Source organism: Hemitrygon akajei, chromosome 11 (genome assembly GCF_048418815.1).
Source record: "Hemitrygon akajei chromosome 11, sHemAka1.3, whole genome shotgun sequence".
Taxonomy (NCBI): domain Eukaryota; kingdom Metazoa; phylum Chordata; class Chondrichthyes; order Myliobatiformes; family Dasyatidae; genus Hemitrygon; species Hemitrygon akajei.
Window position 1 is genome coordinate 84,621,568 of NC_133134.1, and position 18,137 is coordinate 84,639,704.

The 18,137-nt window shown below is 52.3% G+C and overlaps 1 protein-coding gene across 1 annotated transcript; it reads left to right on the plus strand.

The window, feature by feature from the left end:
- Window positions 1-146: 146 nt before the first annotated feature.
- Window positions 147-10,472, plus strand: LOC140735790 (LIX1-like protein). Its single transcript, XM_073061270.1, is given in 7 exon segments — window positions 147-502; window positions 2,961-3,124; window positions 4,326-4,466; window positions 5,119-5,214; window positions 5,653-5,730; window positions 7,465-7,557; window positions 7,560-10,472. Coding segments are annotated over 7 exon segments (945 nt in total). The 5' UTR covers window positions 147-279; the 3' UTR covers window positions 7,710-10,472.
- The last annotated feature ends 7,665 nt before the right edge of the window (window positions 10,473-18,137 follow it).

Consider the following 18,137-nt stretch of genomic DNA (forward strand, 5'->3'; position numbering starts at 1 on the left):
GAAACGTCGACTCTTTTACGAGGATCTACCGGGCCCGCTGAGTTCCTCTGGCATTTTGTGTTGCTTGAATAACGGACAGCTTGTGGGCGGGTCGTAGGACCGTGTCTTCCGTGATTGGGCCTGCTATTGAGTGACTTCCAATGGACAAGCAGAGGGCGGAGTCACGTTCTGACCAGCAGCCAATAGGCGGATGCGTTTATCATTAATTGACAGTCGTTAGGCGGGATCTATGACTGACTGACAGACAGCCGGTGGGCCGGGTCCGGGTAACGGGCGACGATGGAGTCGGTGCGGCCTCAGCAGTCCGCGCCCGGTGGGGCTTTCCGCGGCCTGATGCCCGGGGCCCCGAGCTCGGCGCCAGTGTTGGGGCCGATCGCCAACCCCAATCCCGGGCCTGGCGGCGGGGCGAGCCCGGCGGACGAGCGGAGTCGGGCGGTGCTGCGGGAGGCGGTCGAAGCGGTGGTGAAGAGTTTCGCCAAACACACGCAGGGCTATGGCCGAGGTGAGGGAGGGGCGACTCTCCTCCCCACACCCCTCCAAACCCAGTCTCCGTCCATCTGTCTGTGTCTGCCCCCATCCCTCGCCGCTTGCCTCCATCCGTCTACAGCCATCTCCTGCCCGCGGCTCCGTCCGTCCCCACCCCCTGCCTTGTCCCACATTTCTGTCCCTCTCCCCCCCCCCCCGTGCCTGTCCCTCTCCCCCCCCCGTGCCTGTCCCTCTCCCCCCCCCGTGTCTGTCCCTCTCCCCCCCCCCCGTGCCTGTCCCTCTCCCCCCCCCCCGTGTCTGTCCCTCTCCCCCCCCCGTGTCTGTCCCTCTCCCCCCCCCGTGTCTGTCCCTCTCCCCCCCCCCGTGCCTGTCCCTCTCCCCCCCCCCCCGTGCCTGTCCCTCTCCCCCCCCGTGCCTGTCCCTCTCCCCCCCCGTGCCTGTCCCTCTCCCCCCCCGTGCCTGTCCCTCTCCCCCCCCCCGTGTCTGTCCCTCTCCCCCCCCCGTGTCTGTCCCTCTCCCCCCCCGTGCCTGTCCCTCTCCCCCCCCCGTGTCTGTCCCTCTCCCCCCTGCCTTGTCCCACATTTCTGTCCCTCTCCCCCCCCCCGTGCCTGTCCCTCTCCCCCCCCCCGTGCCTGTCCCTCTCCCCCCCCGTGCCTGTCCCTCTCCCCCCCCGTGTTTGTCCCTCTCCCCCCTGCCTTGTCCCACATTTCTGTCCCTCTCCCCCCCCCCGTGCCTGTCCCTCTCCCCCCCCCCGTGCCTGTCCCTCTCCCCCCCCCGTGCCTGTCCCTCTCCCCCCCCCGTGTCTGTCCCTCTCCCCCCTGCCTTGTCCCACATTTCTGTCCCTCTCCCCCCCCCCGTGCCTGTCCCTCTCCCCCCCCCGTGTCTGTCCCTCTCCCCCCTGCCTTGTCCCACATTTCTGTCCCTCTCCCCCCCCCCCGTGCCTGTCCCTCTCCCCCCCCGTGCCTGTCCCTCTCCCCCCCCCCGTGTCTGTCCCTCTCCCCCCTGCCTTGTCCCACATTTCTGTCCCTCTCCCCCCCCCCGTGCCTGTCCCTCTCCCCCCCCCGTGCCTGTCCCTCTCCCCCCCCGTGCCTGTCCCTCTCCCCCCCCGTGTTTGTCCCTCTCCCCCCTGCCTTGTCCCACATTTCTGTCCCTCTCCCCCCCCCGTGCCTGTCCCTCTCCCCCCCCCGTGCCTGTCCCTCTCCCCCCCCCGTGCCTGTCCCTCTCCCCCCCGTGCCTGTCCCTCTCCCCCCTGCCTTGTCCCACATTTCTGTCCCTCTCCCCCCCCCCCGTGCCTGTCCCTCTCCCCCCCCGTGCCTGTCCCTCTCCCCCCTGCCTTGTCCCACATTTCTGTCCCTCTCCCCCCCCCGTGCCTGTCCCTCTCCCCCCCCGTGCCTGTCCCTCTCCCCCCCCGTGTCTGTCCCTCTCCCCCCTGCCTTGTCCCACATTTCTGTCCCTCTCCCCCCCCGTGCCTGTCCCTCTCCCCCCCCGTGCCTGTCCCTCTCCCCCCCCGTGTTTGTCCCTCTCCCCCCTGCCTTGTCCCACATTTCTGTCCCTCTCCCCCCCCCCCGTGCCTGTCCCTCTCCCCCCCCCGTGCCTGTCCCTCTCCCCCCCCCGTGCCTGTCCCTCTCCCCCCCGTGCCTGTCCCTCTCCCCCCCCCGTGCCTGTCCCTCTCCCCCCCCCGTGCCTGTCCCTCTCCCCCCTGCCTTGTCCCCCGTGCCTGTCCCTCCCCCCCCGTGCCTGTCCCTCCCCCCCTGCCTTGTCCCCCGTGCCTGTCCCTCTCCCCCCTCCCCCCGTGCCTGTCCCTCTCCCCCCTCCCCCCGTGCCTGTCCCTCTCCCCCCTCCCCCCGTGCCTGTCCCTCTCCCCCCCCCCCCCGGTGTCTGTCCCTCTCCCTCTCCTCCCCCCCTGTGTCTGTCCCTCTTCCCCCCCCCCGTGTCTGTCCCTCTCCCTCTCCTCCCCCCCCGTGTCTGTCCCTCTCCCTCTCCTCCCCCCCGTGTCTGTCCCTCTCCCTCTCCTCCCCCCCGTGTCTGTCCCTCTCCCTCTCCCCCCCCCCGTGTCTGTCCCTCTCCCTCTCCCCCCCCCCGTGTCTGTCCCTCTCCCTCTCCTCCCCCCCGTGTCTGTCCCTCTCCCTCTCCCCCCCCCCGTGTCTGTCCCTCTCCCTGTCCACCCCTCCTCCACTCCCTGTATCGTATCTGTAACCCCCACCCACTATTAACCTGTCTCTGTTGCCCCAATGGCCTGCATCTATCCCCTTTCCCGCCTCTCTGTCTCTCCCCCAAGTCATCTGCCCGTTTGTAACCCTGCCAGTCCCTCCACACCTCTTCCCTGCGCCCATCCGTGCCCACGCTGTCCTCTCCCTGGGCCCCAGTCTCTACAGACCTTCCCATCTGGACTGCCCAACCCCGGGCACTGTGTGTTGACCGTCTCTTTGCCGCTGGTGAGGGTAAGTGACCTGTGCTTTCCGGCCTCTCCCCAGTGAACGTGGTGGAGGCCCTGCAGGAGTTCTGGCAGATGAAACAGAGCCGAGGTGCTGACCTGCGCAATGGCGCCTTGGTGGTCTACGAGATGGTCCCTTCCAGCAGCCCCCCTTACGTCTGCTTCGTCACCCTGCCAGGGGGCAGTTGCTTCGGCAGTTTCCAGGTACTGCGCTTCAACCACCCCCACTGGGGCAGTGGGTAGAAACCCATGCTGGATCCCCAGCTCTTGTGTGTGTGTACTTTGCATACTCTCCCCATGAGTTTCCCCTCGACATTCTGGTTCCATCTTGACGCTGTGGAGAAAGGCCGGGGTGGCCTGGGTCCTAGGTGGTGTCAAGCCTCCTGAGAGTTGTTGGAGCTACGCTCATCCTGGGAGCTAGGAAGAGCCCCGTCACACTCCTGAGTTGTTTTGTAGAGCAGGGAGAGGTAATGAGGCAGATGGTGAGTGCATGGACTAACTCCATCCTGGGAAGTAGGGAATGTCCCGTCACTCTCCTGACTCGTGCCTTGTAGACAGGGGAGAGGTAATGTGGCGGATGTTGAGTGCATGGACTAACTCCACCCAGGGAAGTGGGGAATGTCCCGTCACTCTCCTGACTCGTGCCTTGTAGACAGGGGAGAGGTAATGTGGCGGATGTTGAGTGCATGGACTAACTCCACCCAGGGAAGTGGGGAGTCACACTCTTGACCTTACTTTATAGATGCGAGTACTGTGGTTCTCCTCCACATCCTAATGTGTGGGGTCGGTGGGTAAATCAGCTGCTGTAAATTGTCCCCTGGTGGGTGGGTGTGTGTGTGTGTGTATATAGTAGAATCTGGGGACGCAGTCGCAAAAATACGGGAAGGGGGCACCAGGATGTGTTTAAATGGTCAGCACAGAGTGGATGGGCTGAACGGCCTGTTTCCCTGCTGTATGAATCTATCACTTGGGGCTGATAAGGGATGAGATCACTGACAATATCAGAACCTCCTCTTCTGGTTTTTGGTGGTGAGATCAAATTTTGGCAGAGGACAGGTCAGCATTTATTGCTCATCCCTAGTTGCCCCTTGACAAAGTGGGGTTTAGGTACGATCTGGAGCTGCCACCATCAGTGTGATGATCACACCGACCTCCAGCCACCCCTTTACACCCATGGATGAAGCTGGGTCTGGCAGGGCTCTGAGTGGGGAGGAAGAGGAGTCGGGTGTCGGGAGCTGTGAATGGGGGCCGGGATCGTCTGGGATCAAGCATCAGGGATGATGCACTGTGCTTCGGGTCAGGAGTCGTGAATGGAGTCTGTGATTGTGGGGTTTGGAACAGGGGTCACCTGTGTGGGCGGCAGCCATTTCCTACCCCCCTAAGGTGTGCATTGCTTTGTCCCCAGCTCTGCCCCACCAAGGCGGAGGCGAGGCGCAGTGCAGCCAAGATTGCCCTGATGAACTCCGTCTTCAACGAGCACCCTTCCCGCCGGATCAACGAGAGCTTCATCGAGAAGAGTGTGGCCGAGGCCCTGGCTTCCTTCAGTGTGAGTGGGGTGGGGGGGTCACTCCAATCTCCCAAAGCCCTCTCTCCCTCCTTCTGCTCTCCACTCCGAAACGAGCATTTTACCCTGCATTGCTTTCTCCTGACTCTTGAACTCAAGGTCAGGGTTCATTACTTTGTACCATTTCACTCTGGCAGTGTGAAGCCAGTGCACTCCTCTTGTCCACTCAAGGTTAACTCTGTTTACCCCCGAAGCACTGAGCATTCAACACCCACCCCCACCTGCCAATTTCAGCAGGCCATTTGGCCCATCGAGCCTGTTCCTTCCCTCTGGGAATTCCAGGCCTCATCCTGTGTGAGGGGTGGTGCCCTACATTGTCTGTCCCGAGTGGCACAGCAGATCAGGGGAGGGGTGATCCCACCTCACCCAACCCAAGTCCCATGGGGCATGGCGGACCATGGGGGCAGAGGGTGTGTTATCCCACGTCACCCAGCCTGAGTCCCATGTGGGATAGCAGATCACGGGGGGGGGGGGGGGGGGGTTCCATCTCACCCAACCTGTCCCCAGTGTCACAGCAGATCATGGGTGGGGGGGTGAAGGGTGGTCCCACCTCACCCTATCTGAGTCCTGAGTGGGATGGTGGGTTGGGGTGGGTAGGGCTTTTGTCTTATTTCTGGCTCTGGATCTCCTTCAGGGTGACCAGGATGAAGCAGACATTCCCAACACTGGCATCGGAGCCTTCCGCTTCATGCTGGAATCCAACAGGGGGAAGTCCATGCTGGAGTTCCAGGTCAGTCCAAAGGGTGAGGGGACAAGTTTCTGTGGACAAGGGGGAGCTGGAGTCGAGGAGGCAATGGCAGGGTGAACTTGGGAAAAGAGGGGGAGAGGAGATATGGAGGAAGAGAGGGAAACTACTGGAGGGAGGGGGGAACTGTAGAGGGGGGCTTGGTGACAAGGGGGTTTGATTTGGGAGGAGGAACTGGGGAGGACAGTGGTGGCAAAAGGAGAAGGGGAACTGGGTCATGGGAAGGAGGGGATGGGGGAACTATTGTGGGAGGGGAAGAATGTGAGGGTGGGGTTGGAGAGGCTTACAAAGTCTAAAGGTAGGTGGAACTTGGTGGCTCAGGAAGCCCAGGTGACAGTGATGGGGCCTGTACGTAACTGGCTGTATCTCACTTGTCCATACCATGTACCCCCATCCTATCCATCTTCTGTGTACCCTTTGCAGGAGCTGATGACAGTCTTCCAATTACTGCACTGGAACGGGAGCCTGAAGGCTATGAGAGAGCGGCAGTGTTCCCGGCAGGTAGGTGCCCGCAGGGCTGGGTGTCTTGTAGGCAGCAGATGAAGGCTGGCACGGGAGTGGCAATTCCTATGTACCTGATAATCCAGGCGCAAACGGTCTCTGCCGACCACTCCAGTATCCATCTGAACTGAGCCCACTTCTCTGGTCTCCCAGCTACAGGAAGAGCATTACCACCATAAAACCATTAGACATAGGAGTGGAATTAGGCCATTCGACCCATCGAGTCCATTCCATCCTGTCTGATTTATTATCCTTCTCAACCCCATTTTCCTGCCTTCTATCTGTAACCTTTGACACCCTTACAAATCAAATACCTATCAACTTCCATTTTAAATATAGTCAATGACCTGGTCTCCACAGATTCACCGTCCTGCGGCCAAAGAAATTCCTTCTCATCTCTGTTCTAAAGGGACGTCCTTTTATTCTGAGGCTGTGCCTAGACTCCCCCACTATAGGAAACATCCTTTCCACATCCATTCAATATTTAATAGGTTTCGATGAGATCCTCCCTTGTTCTTCTAAACTCGTGATTACAGAGGAGCCATCAAACGCTCCTCATTTCCTGGGATCATTGTCATGAACCTCCTCCGGACCCTCTTCAATGCCAGCACGTCCTTTCTTAAACAAAAGACCCAAAAATGCTCCCAATATCCTTAAATGTGGTCTGACCAATGACTTACAAGGCCTCTGAAAAAAGATGCAGGGAAGATTCACCAGAATGTTAATGGAACTGGAGGGACTGGATAGGCTGGGACTTTATTCCATGGGAGCATAGGAGGCTGAGGGGTGACCATCATACCATCTGCTGGAGGAACCAGAGATTCTGCGGTTGCTATATCAGCCATTCAGGCAGCATCTATAGAGGGGAATAAACAGTCAATGCTTTGGACCCAGTGTCTACGTTTCCAACCATAGACGCTGCCTAATCCACTGAATTCCTCTACACCATAAGACGGGAGCAGAATTAAGCTATCTGGTCCATCAAATCTGCTCTGCCATTCGATCAGCTGTTTTTTTTCTCCCTCAGTTGCATTCTCCCACCTTCTTGCCTTAAACCTCTCACTAGTCAAGAATCCATTGTTCCTTACCTTAAATACTTGGCCTCCACAGCCCTCGATGACAACAGATCCACCACCCTCAGAGAGGAGGAAATCCTACAGCCGGTTATTCTGAGGCTGTGCCTGTCTAGTATATCTGACTCAGGCAGTGCATTCCATGCACCAACCACTCTCTGAGTAAAAGACCTTCCTCTGATAACCCCCTTGAACCCTTACCTTAAAGCCATATCCTCTTGAGCAGTGGTGCCCTGGGAAAGAGGTGCCGGCTGTCCACTCTATCTATTCTCTAAATATCTTGTATACCTCCATCATGTCTCCTCTCATCCTCCTCTCCAAAGAGTAAAGCCCTAGTTCCCTTAATCTCTGATCATAGTCCATACTCTCTAAACCAGGCAGCATCCTGGTAAATCTCCTTTGTACCCTTTCCAATGTGTCCACATCCTTCCTATAGTGAGGTGACCAGAACTGGACACAGTACTCCCAAGTGTGGCCTAACCAGAGTTTTATAGTTTCAATGAGATCCCCCTCATCCTTCCAAACTCCATAGAGTACAGGCCCAGAGACCTCAAACACTCCTCGTACGCTCACCCTTTCATCCCCGGGATCATTCTTGTCTCCAGACTGAGCTCCAACCCCCGATTCTCACCCTCCTTTCCCTCACCTTCCCTTCCCGCAGGAAGTGCTGGCTCACTATTCCCACCGGGCACTGGATGACGACATGCGGACCCAGATGGCGATGGACTGGGCGAGCCGTGAGCAGGAGGTGCCTGGGGGCTGCTGGGCCGCGAGCTGGGCTCGGCCGAGCGGGAGCTGGAGGAGGCACGGCTCGCTGGCAAGGAGCTGCGCTTCTACAAGGAGAAGAAGGATATCCTGGTGCTGGCCATGAGCCAGCTGGTCTCCAAGCCCAACACCAGCTGCTGAGGGATCCCCGGGCCTCCGTCACGCTCACTTTATCCCACTGTGGGGGAAGTGCGGAGGGTGGAACTGTGCGAGACGCCTCCTCCAACCCCTGCAAGCGCCCAAGCTCACTGCCCCACACTTCGTACGTCACTCCTGCTTCCCCACTTACCCCCACACTCAGCTGACCTGCCCAATGGGGAGGCCACCACCCTCAACGGGGACTGTGGCTTCCTGGTGTGTACAGCTGCCTATGTTCACTACATTCAGTATCACTTGGAGTTTTTGAAGCTACTAATGTTCAGGAGGGAGGGAAAGAGAGAGAGAGAGAGAGAGAGAGAGAGAGACCAGATGTAGGGGAGCAGTGCTGCTTATGCTCCCCTCCCCCAGCCCTCTGCACCTGCAGTTCTCCACTACCCGTATAGTAATGCGCCGGACGGGTTCACCTGATCGCAGTGGTTGGTGAGCATGGACCGCTCAGCCTCTCCTCCATTGTGGAGTCTCCATTCTGCAGATGCTGGTGATCTAAGCAACACGTACAAGATGTTGGAGGGATTCGGCGGTCAGGCAGTATCTATGGTGGGGTCTCCTAATGAAGGATCCTCCGCCTGAAACATCAACTTTTTATTTCCTCCTTAAAGGCAACCTGACTTGGCAAATTGCTCAAAATTCATTTATCATCATCGCGTATATGGAGGTGATGCCGTGTGGATGTTGCATCCTTGCTGTCATATGCAATCCAGAGTGTATGGATCCATACGGAGAGCAAATTGCTTCTCACAATGAATCCGAAGGAATAGCAGAGACTTTGGCACCAGTCAGTGTTGAACTGCATTACCGACTCCATATCGTATTTACTCCTGAAGCCTTCCCCAAGAGTGGGTATAGCCATAAGGCAGTGGAGGTTTGAGATCAGAGTTTTCCTTCTAGATGGGCTGCCAATGAGAGTCATCTGGCCAAATTGACTGCTTTTAAGGTACCATTAACCCACCTCTGCTTCTCCTCTTATCAGTAGAAACGGCTCTGCCAGGCTCGTGTGATTTAGCTACTGGACTTGGTTGTCAGAGGTTATTTGCGGCGCACGCTATTGGGAGCATGTAATAGGTAGTGGGAGTGTATCCATTACCAGTCCTGGCTGCAACAACTTTAATGAAGGCAAGGTACAGTGAAAACACAGTACAGGCCCTCTGGCCCACTATGTGCCGAGCTTTTAACCCACTCTGAGATCAGTCTAACCTTACCCTTCCATGTATGGAAGAAAGAAAAATGTATGGCTTTCTAAGAGAAAAGATTTTGTCTGCATGACAGATCATTCCACACATGAATAGATCGAGGAACAGAGAGACGGTGCAAATGAGTGTTACAGTTGCAGAGAAAGTGCAGTGCCAGCAGACAAGGGCCACGATGAGCTAGACCGGGAAATGCTTCAGAGTACAAGAGCAGGATAGAAGCTGTCCTGGAATCAGGTGGGGTGTGCGCTCAAACTTTTGTATCTTCTGCTCGACAGGAGGGGAAAGACGGAAGTGATTTTGAATCTTACAGTCTGCCTGCACTTACTCTGTAGCTGTTATGGTTACACTTTGTTCTACACTCTGTTGTCCGATGATCTGATCTGTGTGAACAGTGTGCAAGAGATTCTTCTCACTGTCTCAGTACATGTGACAATAATAAACCAATTCCTATTATGTTGGCTGCTTCTCTGAGGCATCGGAAGTGTAGACAGAGTCCGTAGAGGGGGAGCCTAACCTGCGTCCACAACACTTGTTTCTTGCAGTCACGGGCAAAGTAGTTGCTGTACCAGAGTAAAACACTAAACATTGGAGGAACTCAGCAGGCCAAGTAGCATCTATGGAAAGAAATAAACTGTTGACACTTCAGGTCAAGACCTTTTGTCAGGTCTTGGCCCAATAAGTCAACTGTTTACTTCTCTCTATATTGTTAAGATGGTATATCTGTAAAAAATGTTTTTTAATCATTTACGGGATGTGGGCATCGCCAGCTAAGCCAGCATTTATTATCCATCCTGAGGTGTTGGGCAGGATTCCATGATTTTGACCTAGTGACAATGAAGGAATGGTGATATGTTTCCAAGTCAGGATGGATGAGTGTCTTGGAGAGGGATTTTCAAGTGGTGGTGTTCCCAGGTATCTGCTATTCTTGCCCTTCAAGGGTAGTTGTCGTGGGTCTGGAAGGTGCTGCCTTAGGAACTTTGGTGTGTTGTTGCAGTGCATCTTGTAGACAGTACACACTGCTGCAACTGTTTGTCGATGGTGGATGCTTGTGGAAGGGGCACCAATCAAGTGGGCTGCCTTGTACTGGATGGTGTCGAGCTTCTTGAGTGTTGATGGAGCTGCACTCATCCAGGCGAGGGACGAGTATTCCATTACACTCCTGAACCTGGAGACAATTTGCAATCATTGCTATATCACCTTATTTATTGCTCTTAGGGCATGTTTCCCAAGTTCAAACCCTTGCCCAGTTCCATCTTAAGGAATGAATTCTGATTGATTTATACTCAAGATGTGTTTCCATCTGCATACTGGATAAATCAAAGGGACAAGTTCTGGTCTCTCTCTGTCTCTGATCTAAGGGGTAACTTTATACTCTGTTTTATATTCATTATAAATCATCAACAATTGCTGGCATTTTGCATAAAGAGCAGTATTATATATTTATATACGTGGGGATGTAAACAATCACAGCCTTGTATTTTTTGCCAAAAGTTCTCCTCACTTGTGTACTCTGTTGTGTATTTTTGCCAGTAAAGTTCTCCTCACGTATATTCTATTGGTCATTTGCATTTGAGTCCTTGCTTTGCCTTCCAGTCAATCCAGTAACTCCGGTTCGGACTTTCCAGATCTTGGAATGTAGAGCCACAGAGAGCAGGGAAAGGGGCCCTTTAGCATACCCAGTCCATTCCAACTCATTTACATCAACCCCCCCCCCCCCCCAGATTTCACTCCTCAGCCACAGCAATCGGGAAGCAACGCACAGCAGCTGATCAACCTGACGCAAAATGAACTGCTGGAGGAACTCAGCAAGTCTGTGGAGGTAGAGGGGTGGTCGAGGGCCGGCCTCAGGACTGAGTGTGTAGAGAGGTACAGTGGGGGTGATGGGGTAAATTGGTTTATTATTGCCACATGTATGGAGGAGGTAGAGTGGAAAACCTATCTTGGGACAGAGGGAGGAATGGAGCTTGTCTCACCGTTGCTGCTGTGATGTGTTGTTCTGCTGAGCACGATGTTGGCAGCAGAACGTACGGCAATACTTGGGCGTGATGGTTGTTAGTTCTAACGACACACTTCACTAAGTTTTGATGCACATGTGATTAAACAAACCTGACTTTGCATACTATTCATACAGATCAATTTGTCACAATTCACTGGAAGTACAAGGGGAAACTGCTGGGAGGTGATCAGTGGAATCAGGTGAGGGAGGGGAATGATGGGCAGAAGGCCAGATAGGAGAAAGGGATGAGTCTGGGTAACGATGAGATGGAGGGGGGAGAGAAGGGATGGAAAAGGTGAACAAGGAGAGGGAGAAAGATCCTGGGAAGGAACACGGGCAGGGTGGGAGTGGTATCTGAACGAGGAAATATCATTGTTCACACAGGCAGGTCATAGATTACCCAGGCAGAATATGAGAAGCTGTTAATTCCACTTGCATTTCTTATCACCCTATAGGCTGAGGGCAGTCAGGTCAGTGTGGGAATGGGGATGGAGGGGGCTGAGAGAGAGGCCTACGCTTGTTCTCACTGACGTACCAGACTGGAGAAGGTATAGGGACAGGTGTTAAACCTATGGTTACAGAAGGAAGTGTTGGGAGGGATGAGGGAGTGTGGTGCCTCTGGAAAGTGGCCAAGAGCTGGGATGCTTGAGGAACCCCCCCCTCAGCCCCAGGAAGAATGTGCCAATTGCGTACACACACACACGCGAACACTCTGCCAGAGGCTGGAATCAAACCCAGTCTCCGGAGCCAAGTTTCTTGCATTTGGCTGATCCTCACTGTAACAACCCCACTTTCTAAGCTTCACACTTGACCTAAGCACCTTTCACCTTGGTGTTTAGATGATTTCCAATGTTCAAAGGCTCAAGAACAGCTTCAATTCCACTGTTACCAGGCTGCTGAATGGACCTCTTGCACGAAACATGGACTCTTGACATCACCTCCCCTTCCATCTTCATCAACACAGGGCTGGGTGCGTAGTCCCCTGCTCTACTCGCGTTATGCTATGACTGTGAGGCTAAAGGCTCCAATGCCATATTTAAATTTGCTGACACCACCACTTGTAGGCGGAATCAAAGGAAGTGACAAATATAGGAAGGAGATTGAAAATTTGGCCGAGTGGTGCCACAACAACAATCTCTCGCTCAAGACCAAAGAAGTGATTACTGACCTCAGGAGGATACCAGAGGTCCGTGAGCCAATCCTCATCAGGAATCAGAGGAGGAGAGAGTCAGCAACTTTAAATTCCTCGGTGTTATTATTTCAGAGGATCTGTCCCGGGCCCAGCAAGCACAATTGTGAAGAAAGAACAGCAGGGACTCTACTTCCTTTGGCATGACATCTAAAACTTTGACAAACTTCTATAGACGTGCAGTGGACAGTATATTGACTGGCTGCATCACAGTCTGGTCCATTCAATGCCCTTGAATGGACAATCCTACAAAAAAGTAGTGGATACGGCCCAGTCCACCATGGGTACGGCCCTCGCCACCATTGAACACATCTACACAGAAGGCTATCACAGGAAAGCAGCAGTATCCATCATCCTCACCACCGAGGCCATGCTCTCTTCTCGCTGCTGCCATCAGGAAGGTACCCACACCATGTTTATAATCCCTCAACCAGAGGGGATAACCTCACTCGCCTCATCATTGAACTGTTCCCACAACCTACGGACTCACTTCCAAGGACTCTCCATCTCATGTTCTTGATATTTAATGCTTATTTATTATTTCTTTCTTTACTTTTGTATTTACAGCTTGTTGACTAGTTGCTTGTCTGTCCTGTTTCTTGCAGGCATACCCGGTAACTAAGGAACACAGCAGAGATCCTTCATTGATTCCTCTGAGGATTTACTGTGAATGCTCACAAGAAAACGAATCTCAGGATTGTATATGGTGACATACACCTACGCTGATAACATATTTAAATTTACTTCGATTCTTGGCCTCACAATCCATTGTAATCTTGCACTTTATTGTCTGCCTGCACTGCAGTTTCTCTGTAGCTGCATTCTGTTATTGTTTTACCTCATTCTACTGTGTTATGATCTGATCTGTATGAACAGTATGTAAGAGAAGCTTTTCACTGTATTTCAGTACATGACAATAATAAACCAATACTAAAGTCCCCCTGTCTGTGTGCAAGTTCCCTTCCTTATTTGTTGAACGTGTGTGTGTGTTAAATCCTATTTGCCATTCCTTGGCTCTTTTCCCCAGTTTATAAATATTCTGTTGTAATTATTATACAACCTTAACCCCATCCACTTCACCCAATTCTGGTGTCACCTACAAACTTGGTATCCCCACCACCTACTCTCCTACTCAAATAGTTAATATAGATGAGAAACAACAGGGAACGTAGCACCAATTCTGTGGTCACAGGCCTCCAATCTGAAAACCAACCCTTCACTACCACCACCCCAACCCCCTTCAACCAAAACAATTTTGTATCCAATTCACTAGCTCAACCTGAATCCCAGGCTGCATAACCAGCTTGCCATGCAGTACTCTGTCAAGAGGCCTTGCTGAGGTCCGTGTAGATGTCATCTACCATCCCTCTCTTGTTGGTCCTCTCGTCATTCCTTCAGAACCTCAATCAAATTCGCGAGAGATGATTTCCCACACACAGGAGGGCATGGGGCGAGAGGGACTGGCTAAAGTTCTGGGGGAGGGAGGAGAGGTGGAAGAAGGGTAGGGAAGACTAACCAGGGTCAGGCCCCTTCCTCTAGGATGTCCTGTAGCTGCCCCTCACAGTGGTGGTGGGGGGGAGGAGGTATAGCTTGCCCCAAACCTCAGAGTTCTGATATGGATGGCGGTAGGGTCCCGATTCCTGCCACAGACCTGGTGCCCCTCTTCTCAGGATGGCCCAACACAAGAAGCTGGAACCTGGTGTTTGTTCCCCCCACAAGAGGGGGGCAACTACACTAGCATTCATCAGGAGATCAGCGAGCCTAGGGTCTCACGGACATGAGGACAGCAGGCTGAGTGTAAAACCCCACCCCCTCCCACAAATTCTAATTTCAGAGAAATTGTCCCAGGTACATACACGAAACGCTGAAGGTTTGGCAGCACCTATAAGGAATAAAGAGTCTACACTTCAGGCCGAGGTCCTTCATCATGCCCCAAAGACTCCAAAGGAAAGGCAGTGGCCATGCCCACACAAACTCCTTGGAAACACTGCTCTGTGACCAGGAGCAGTGGTGGTGGGGGAAGAGGGGAATAGGATAGAGAACCAACAGTCCGTACACCAGGAATGTGCCGCTTCGCAAACCAAGGAGCACGTCAGCCTCATCGAATCCCACTCATCCTCGATTCCCCAGGACAGCCTATAGATGTGCTCACACCACTGAAAACCAGCCAATTCCCTTCCCCAAACAAGGCTGATGAACCAAGGAACCATTTTCTTTAAAGACAGTCTCGTAGCTTCATGGACACCGTCACCAAGCCATTCTTATTTCCAAACTGAGAATTTTATTTCAACATTCAAATTTCCCAATGTGTTATGACAGGATTCAAACTCCTGACTCCGGCACTGTCCCTTCCTTCCCACCGTGGGGCAGAGCCAGAGGGAAAAAAGGAGGGAGCCAACATCTTTTGCAAAAAAAATGTTTGGCCTACCCCTCTCAAGAGAATCCAATTCGAATTCCAGCCTTAAAATGACAAGGCCTTTTTGTGGCCTCTACATTTTTTTTTATTTGGCTTCTTCATTTTTGTTTTGTTACAAAAACTGTCACCTTGACTCCACACAAACCTCAAAGTACAAACAGTTCATCTCATTTAAAAACTTTGTCCGGAGATTCCACAACAAAACCGAGAGGGCAGGCCTCAAAGTGGCCATGTGCTCCTGAGACATTTGACTTGGGTCTTTGAACCGCCCTGTAAAAAAATGCTTCACCCCGCCCCCCCCCCCCCAGCCAGGCTCAGAGATACTTAAATTTCTTACTCTTCGCCTTTGACTTTTGACCCTTGACTACACTCCCTCCCCTTAAAATTATCTCACTGATTGAAGGTAAAATTGTTAATGGCACAGTTGCAAAATTCTCCAGACAAAGGCACTCTATAAATGGTAGTTAGGGTGTTGGGTCATTGAAACTACCACCATTAATTGTACTGGGCTAGTCAAGACGTCCACAGCCATTTGCCAATCTAGGCATGGATCTCCCCCAATACTTTAAATCTCTTTAAAAGCACCCACACCCTCCCCTTTACGTCGATGAAATGCTACTTGAAACCTAGGCACAAGAGACCTTGCACCACCCAGTGACACCTGACCCTTTGCCGTTTGAACATTAGATGTTGTCAACTATTTTAACATGAATTATCAAGAATTACATTCATTTTCAAATCAAATACATGGAGAATATATATTGGCCAACCATTACACCGAATACCCTCATCAGTCACAGCAACAAACCCACTCAGAACCCAAAAACAATTTTTTTGTGAATATACACTCTAACACACAGGACCGGAAGAACGCCGCAGAGGGTCGTAGACTCGGCCAACTCCATCACAGGCACAAGCCTCCCCACCATCGAGTGCCTCAGGAACGCGACATCCATCACCAAGGACCCTCAGTATCCAGAACATGCCCACTTCTCTTTCTGCCCTCGGGAAGGAGGTACAGGAGCCTGAAGATCCACACTCAGTGATTCAGTAACACCTTCGTCTCCTCCGCCATCAGATTTCTGAACACCACCTCACTAGTCCTCTTTTGCTCTAACTTACAATAATTTTTTATGTCTATGCTGTAGCACTCTAAGACTACCATGGATGGGAGGGGTTATAGTGGGCTATGCAGAATATTTTGGCACAGACTAGATGGGCCAAAGGGCTGTGGCGCTCTTTATATCTTGCACCGCACTGCTGCCACAAAATAAACAAGTTATACAGCATAATAAACAACCTAGTTCTGATAGTAAGTAACCATCTATTTCCTACTGTAGCTGGAACAGTGACAATTCCAAAGTATTTCTCACCCTTTAACCTGCTGTGGCAGTTAAAACAATTTGCAGATTGCTTCACTGACTTTGATGCCATGGGCTCAGGGAATCAGCTTAACACTGACATCACACAGTAAAACTACAATAATCTATCAGTCTGGGCATCCTGATCGTCCGACGCCTCATCGCAGCTGGTCAAGCCATCAATTGGACCACGCCCAGGAGTACAGTTCTGGCCAGCACAATGCAGGAAGGATGTGGTAGCAATAGCGAGAGGGTGAGGATAATCCTGGGAATGAAAGGGTTAACATAATGAAAAGCCTGTGTTTGATGGCTTTGGGCCTGTACTCACTGAGTTTAGAAGAATGAGGGGAGGGATCTCATCGAAACCTATTGAATATTGAACTGCCTAGACATGTAGAGGATGTTTCCTATAGTGTGCGAGCCTCGGACCAGAGACTCAGGACAGAAGGACGTTCCTTCAGAATAGAGGAGGAATTTCTTCAGCCGGAGGGTGGTGAATCTGTGGCATTTATTGCCACGGACAATTGTGGAAGGGAGGCCATTGGGTATTTTTAAAGCAGAAGTTGACAGGTTCTTGATTAGGAAGGGTGCCAACACTTACGGCAAGAAGGCAGGAGAATGGATTTGAGAGAGAAAATAAATCTGCCATGATCGAATGCTGGAGCAGACTTGATGGGCCGAATGGCCTAACTGCACACCAAGACTTATGGTCTTGTGAATGAGATTCACCAAGATGTTGCCAGGAGAGGAGGGCAGCATGGATTCATTCTCACTTCTGAAGTGTGACCTCAGACATTTCTAACTTTATGGGCGACATGGAGAGAATAGTGTTTTATTCCCAGGGTAGGGGAGCCTAGAACAAGAGGGCTTGGATTTGAGGTGAGAGGGGATAAATTAAAAGATCTGAAAGTCAAGTTTCCCCCACACCCACACAGCAGCTGGTGGAATATTTGGAAGGATCGGCCAGAGTCAGGCAGGTTCAATTTCAGAGACATTTGTATGATGACATGGATAGGAAAGGTTTAAGAGGGGTACAGATCAAATGCAGGACTTCAAGGGCCTGCTCTGTGCTTTATAACTATTTAGAGAGAAAGAGAGAGGGCCACAATCATAACACCATAAAATACAAGAGCAGAATTAGGCCATTCAGCACATCGAGTCTGCTCAACAATCAATCTTGACCAATGTCCTTATATAACCCCAGTCTCTTACCTTCACCCTGTAACCATTAACCACCATCCCAACACCCTTTACAAAGAATCTATCCACCTCTGCCTTAAATACACCCTATGACTTGACCTCCATAGCATTCTTTAGCAACATATTCCACAGATTTACTACCGTCTGGCTAAAGAAACTCCTCTTCTTCTCATCCCTTTATTCTGAGGATCCCAGATTCTCCCACTGATGGAAACACTCTCTCCACTAGACCTTTCAGTATTCAACAAGTTTGAATAAATTCCCCATTAGCTTTCTGAATTTAAAACAAGTGGGAGTAGCATAAATAAGCATCACGGTCCTTACATAGGCCACTTGGCCCCACTGGCCCATGCTGACTAAAATTCCCATCTCAGCTAGTCTCATTTGCCCATCTTTGGCTCATGTCCTTCTGAACTTTCCTATCCGCGTACCCGTCCGTATCCCTCTAAACCTTTCCTATCCGAGTACCTGTCCGTATCCCTCCAAACCTTTCCTATCCGTATACCTGTCTGTATCCCTCTAAACCTTTCCTATCCGTGTACCTGTCCGTATCCCTCTAAACCTTTCCTACCCGTGTACCTGTCCGTATCACTCTAAACCTTTCCTATCCGTGTACCTGTCCGTATCCCTCTAAACCTGTCCTATCCGTGTACCTGTCCGTATCCCTCTAAACCTTTCCTATCCGAGTACCTGTCCGTATCCCTCCAAACCTTTCCTATCCGTATACCTGTCTGTATCCCTCTAAACCTTTCCTATCCGTGTACCTGTCCGTATCCCTCTAAACCTTTCCTATCCGTGTACCTGTCCGTATCCCTCTAAACCTTTCCTACCCGTGTACCTGTCCGTATCACTCTAAACCTTTCCTATCCGTGTACCTGTCCGTATCCCTCTAAACCTGTCCTATCCGTGTACCTGTCCGTATCCCTCTAAACCTTTCCTATCCGAGTACCTGTCCGTATCCCTCTAAACCTTTCCTATCCGAGTACCTGTCCGTATCCATCTAAACCTTTCCTGTGTACCTGTCCGTATCCCTTTAAACCTTTCCTATCCATGTACCT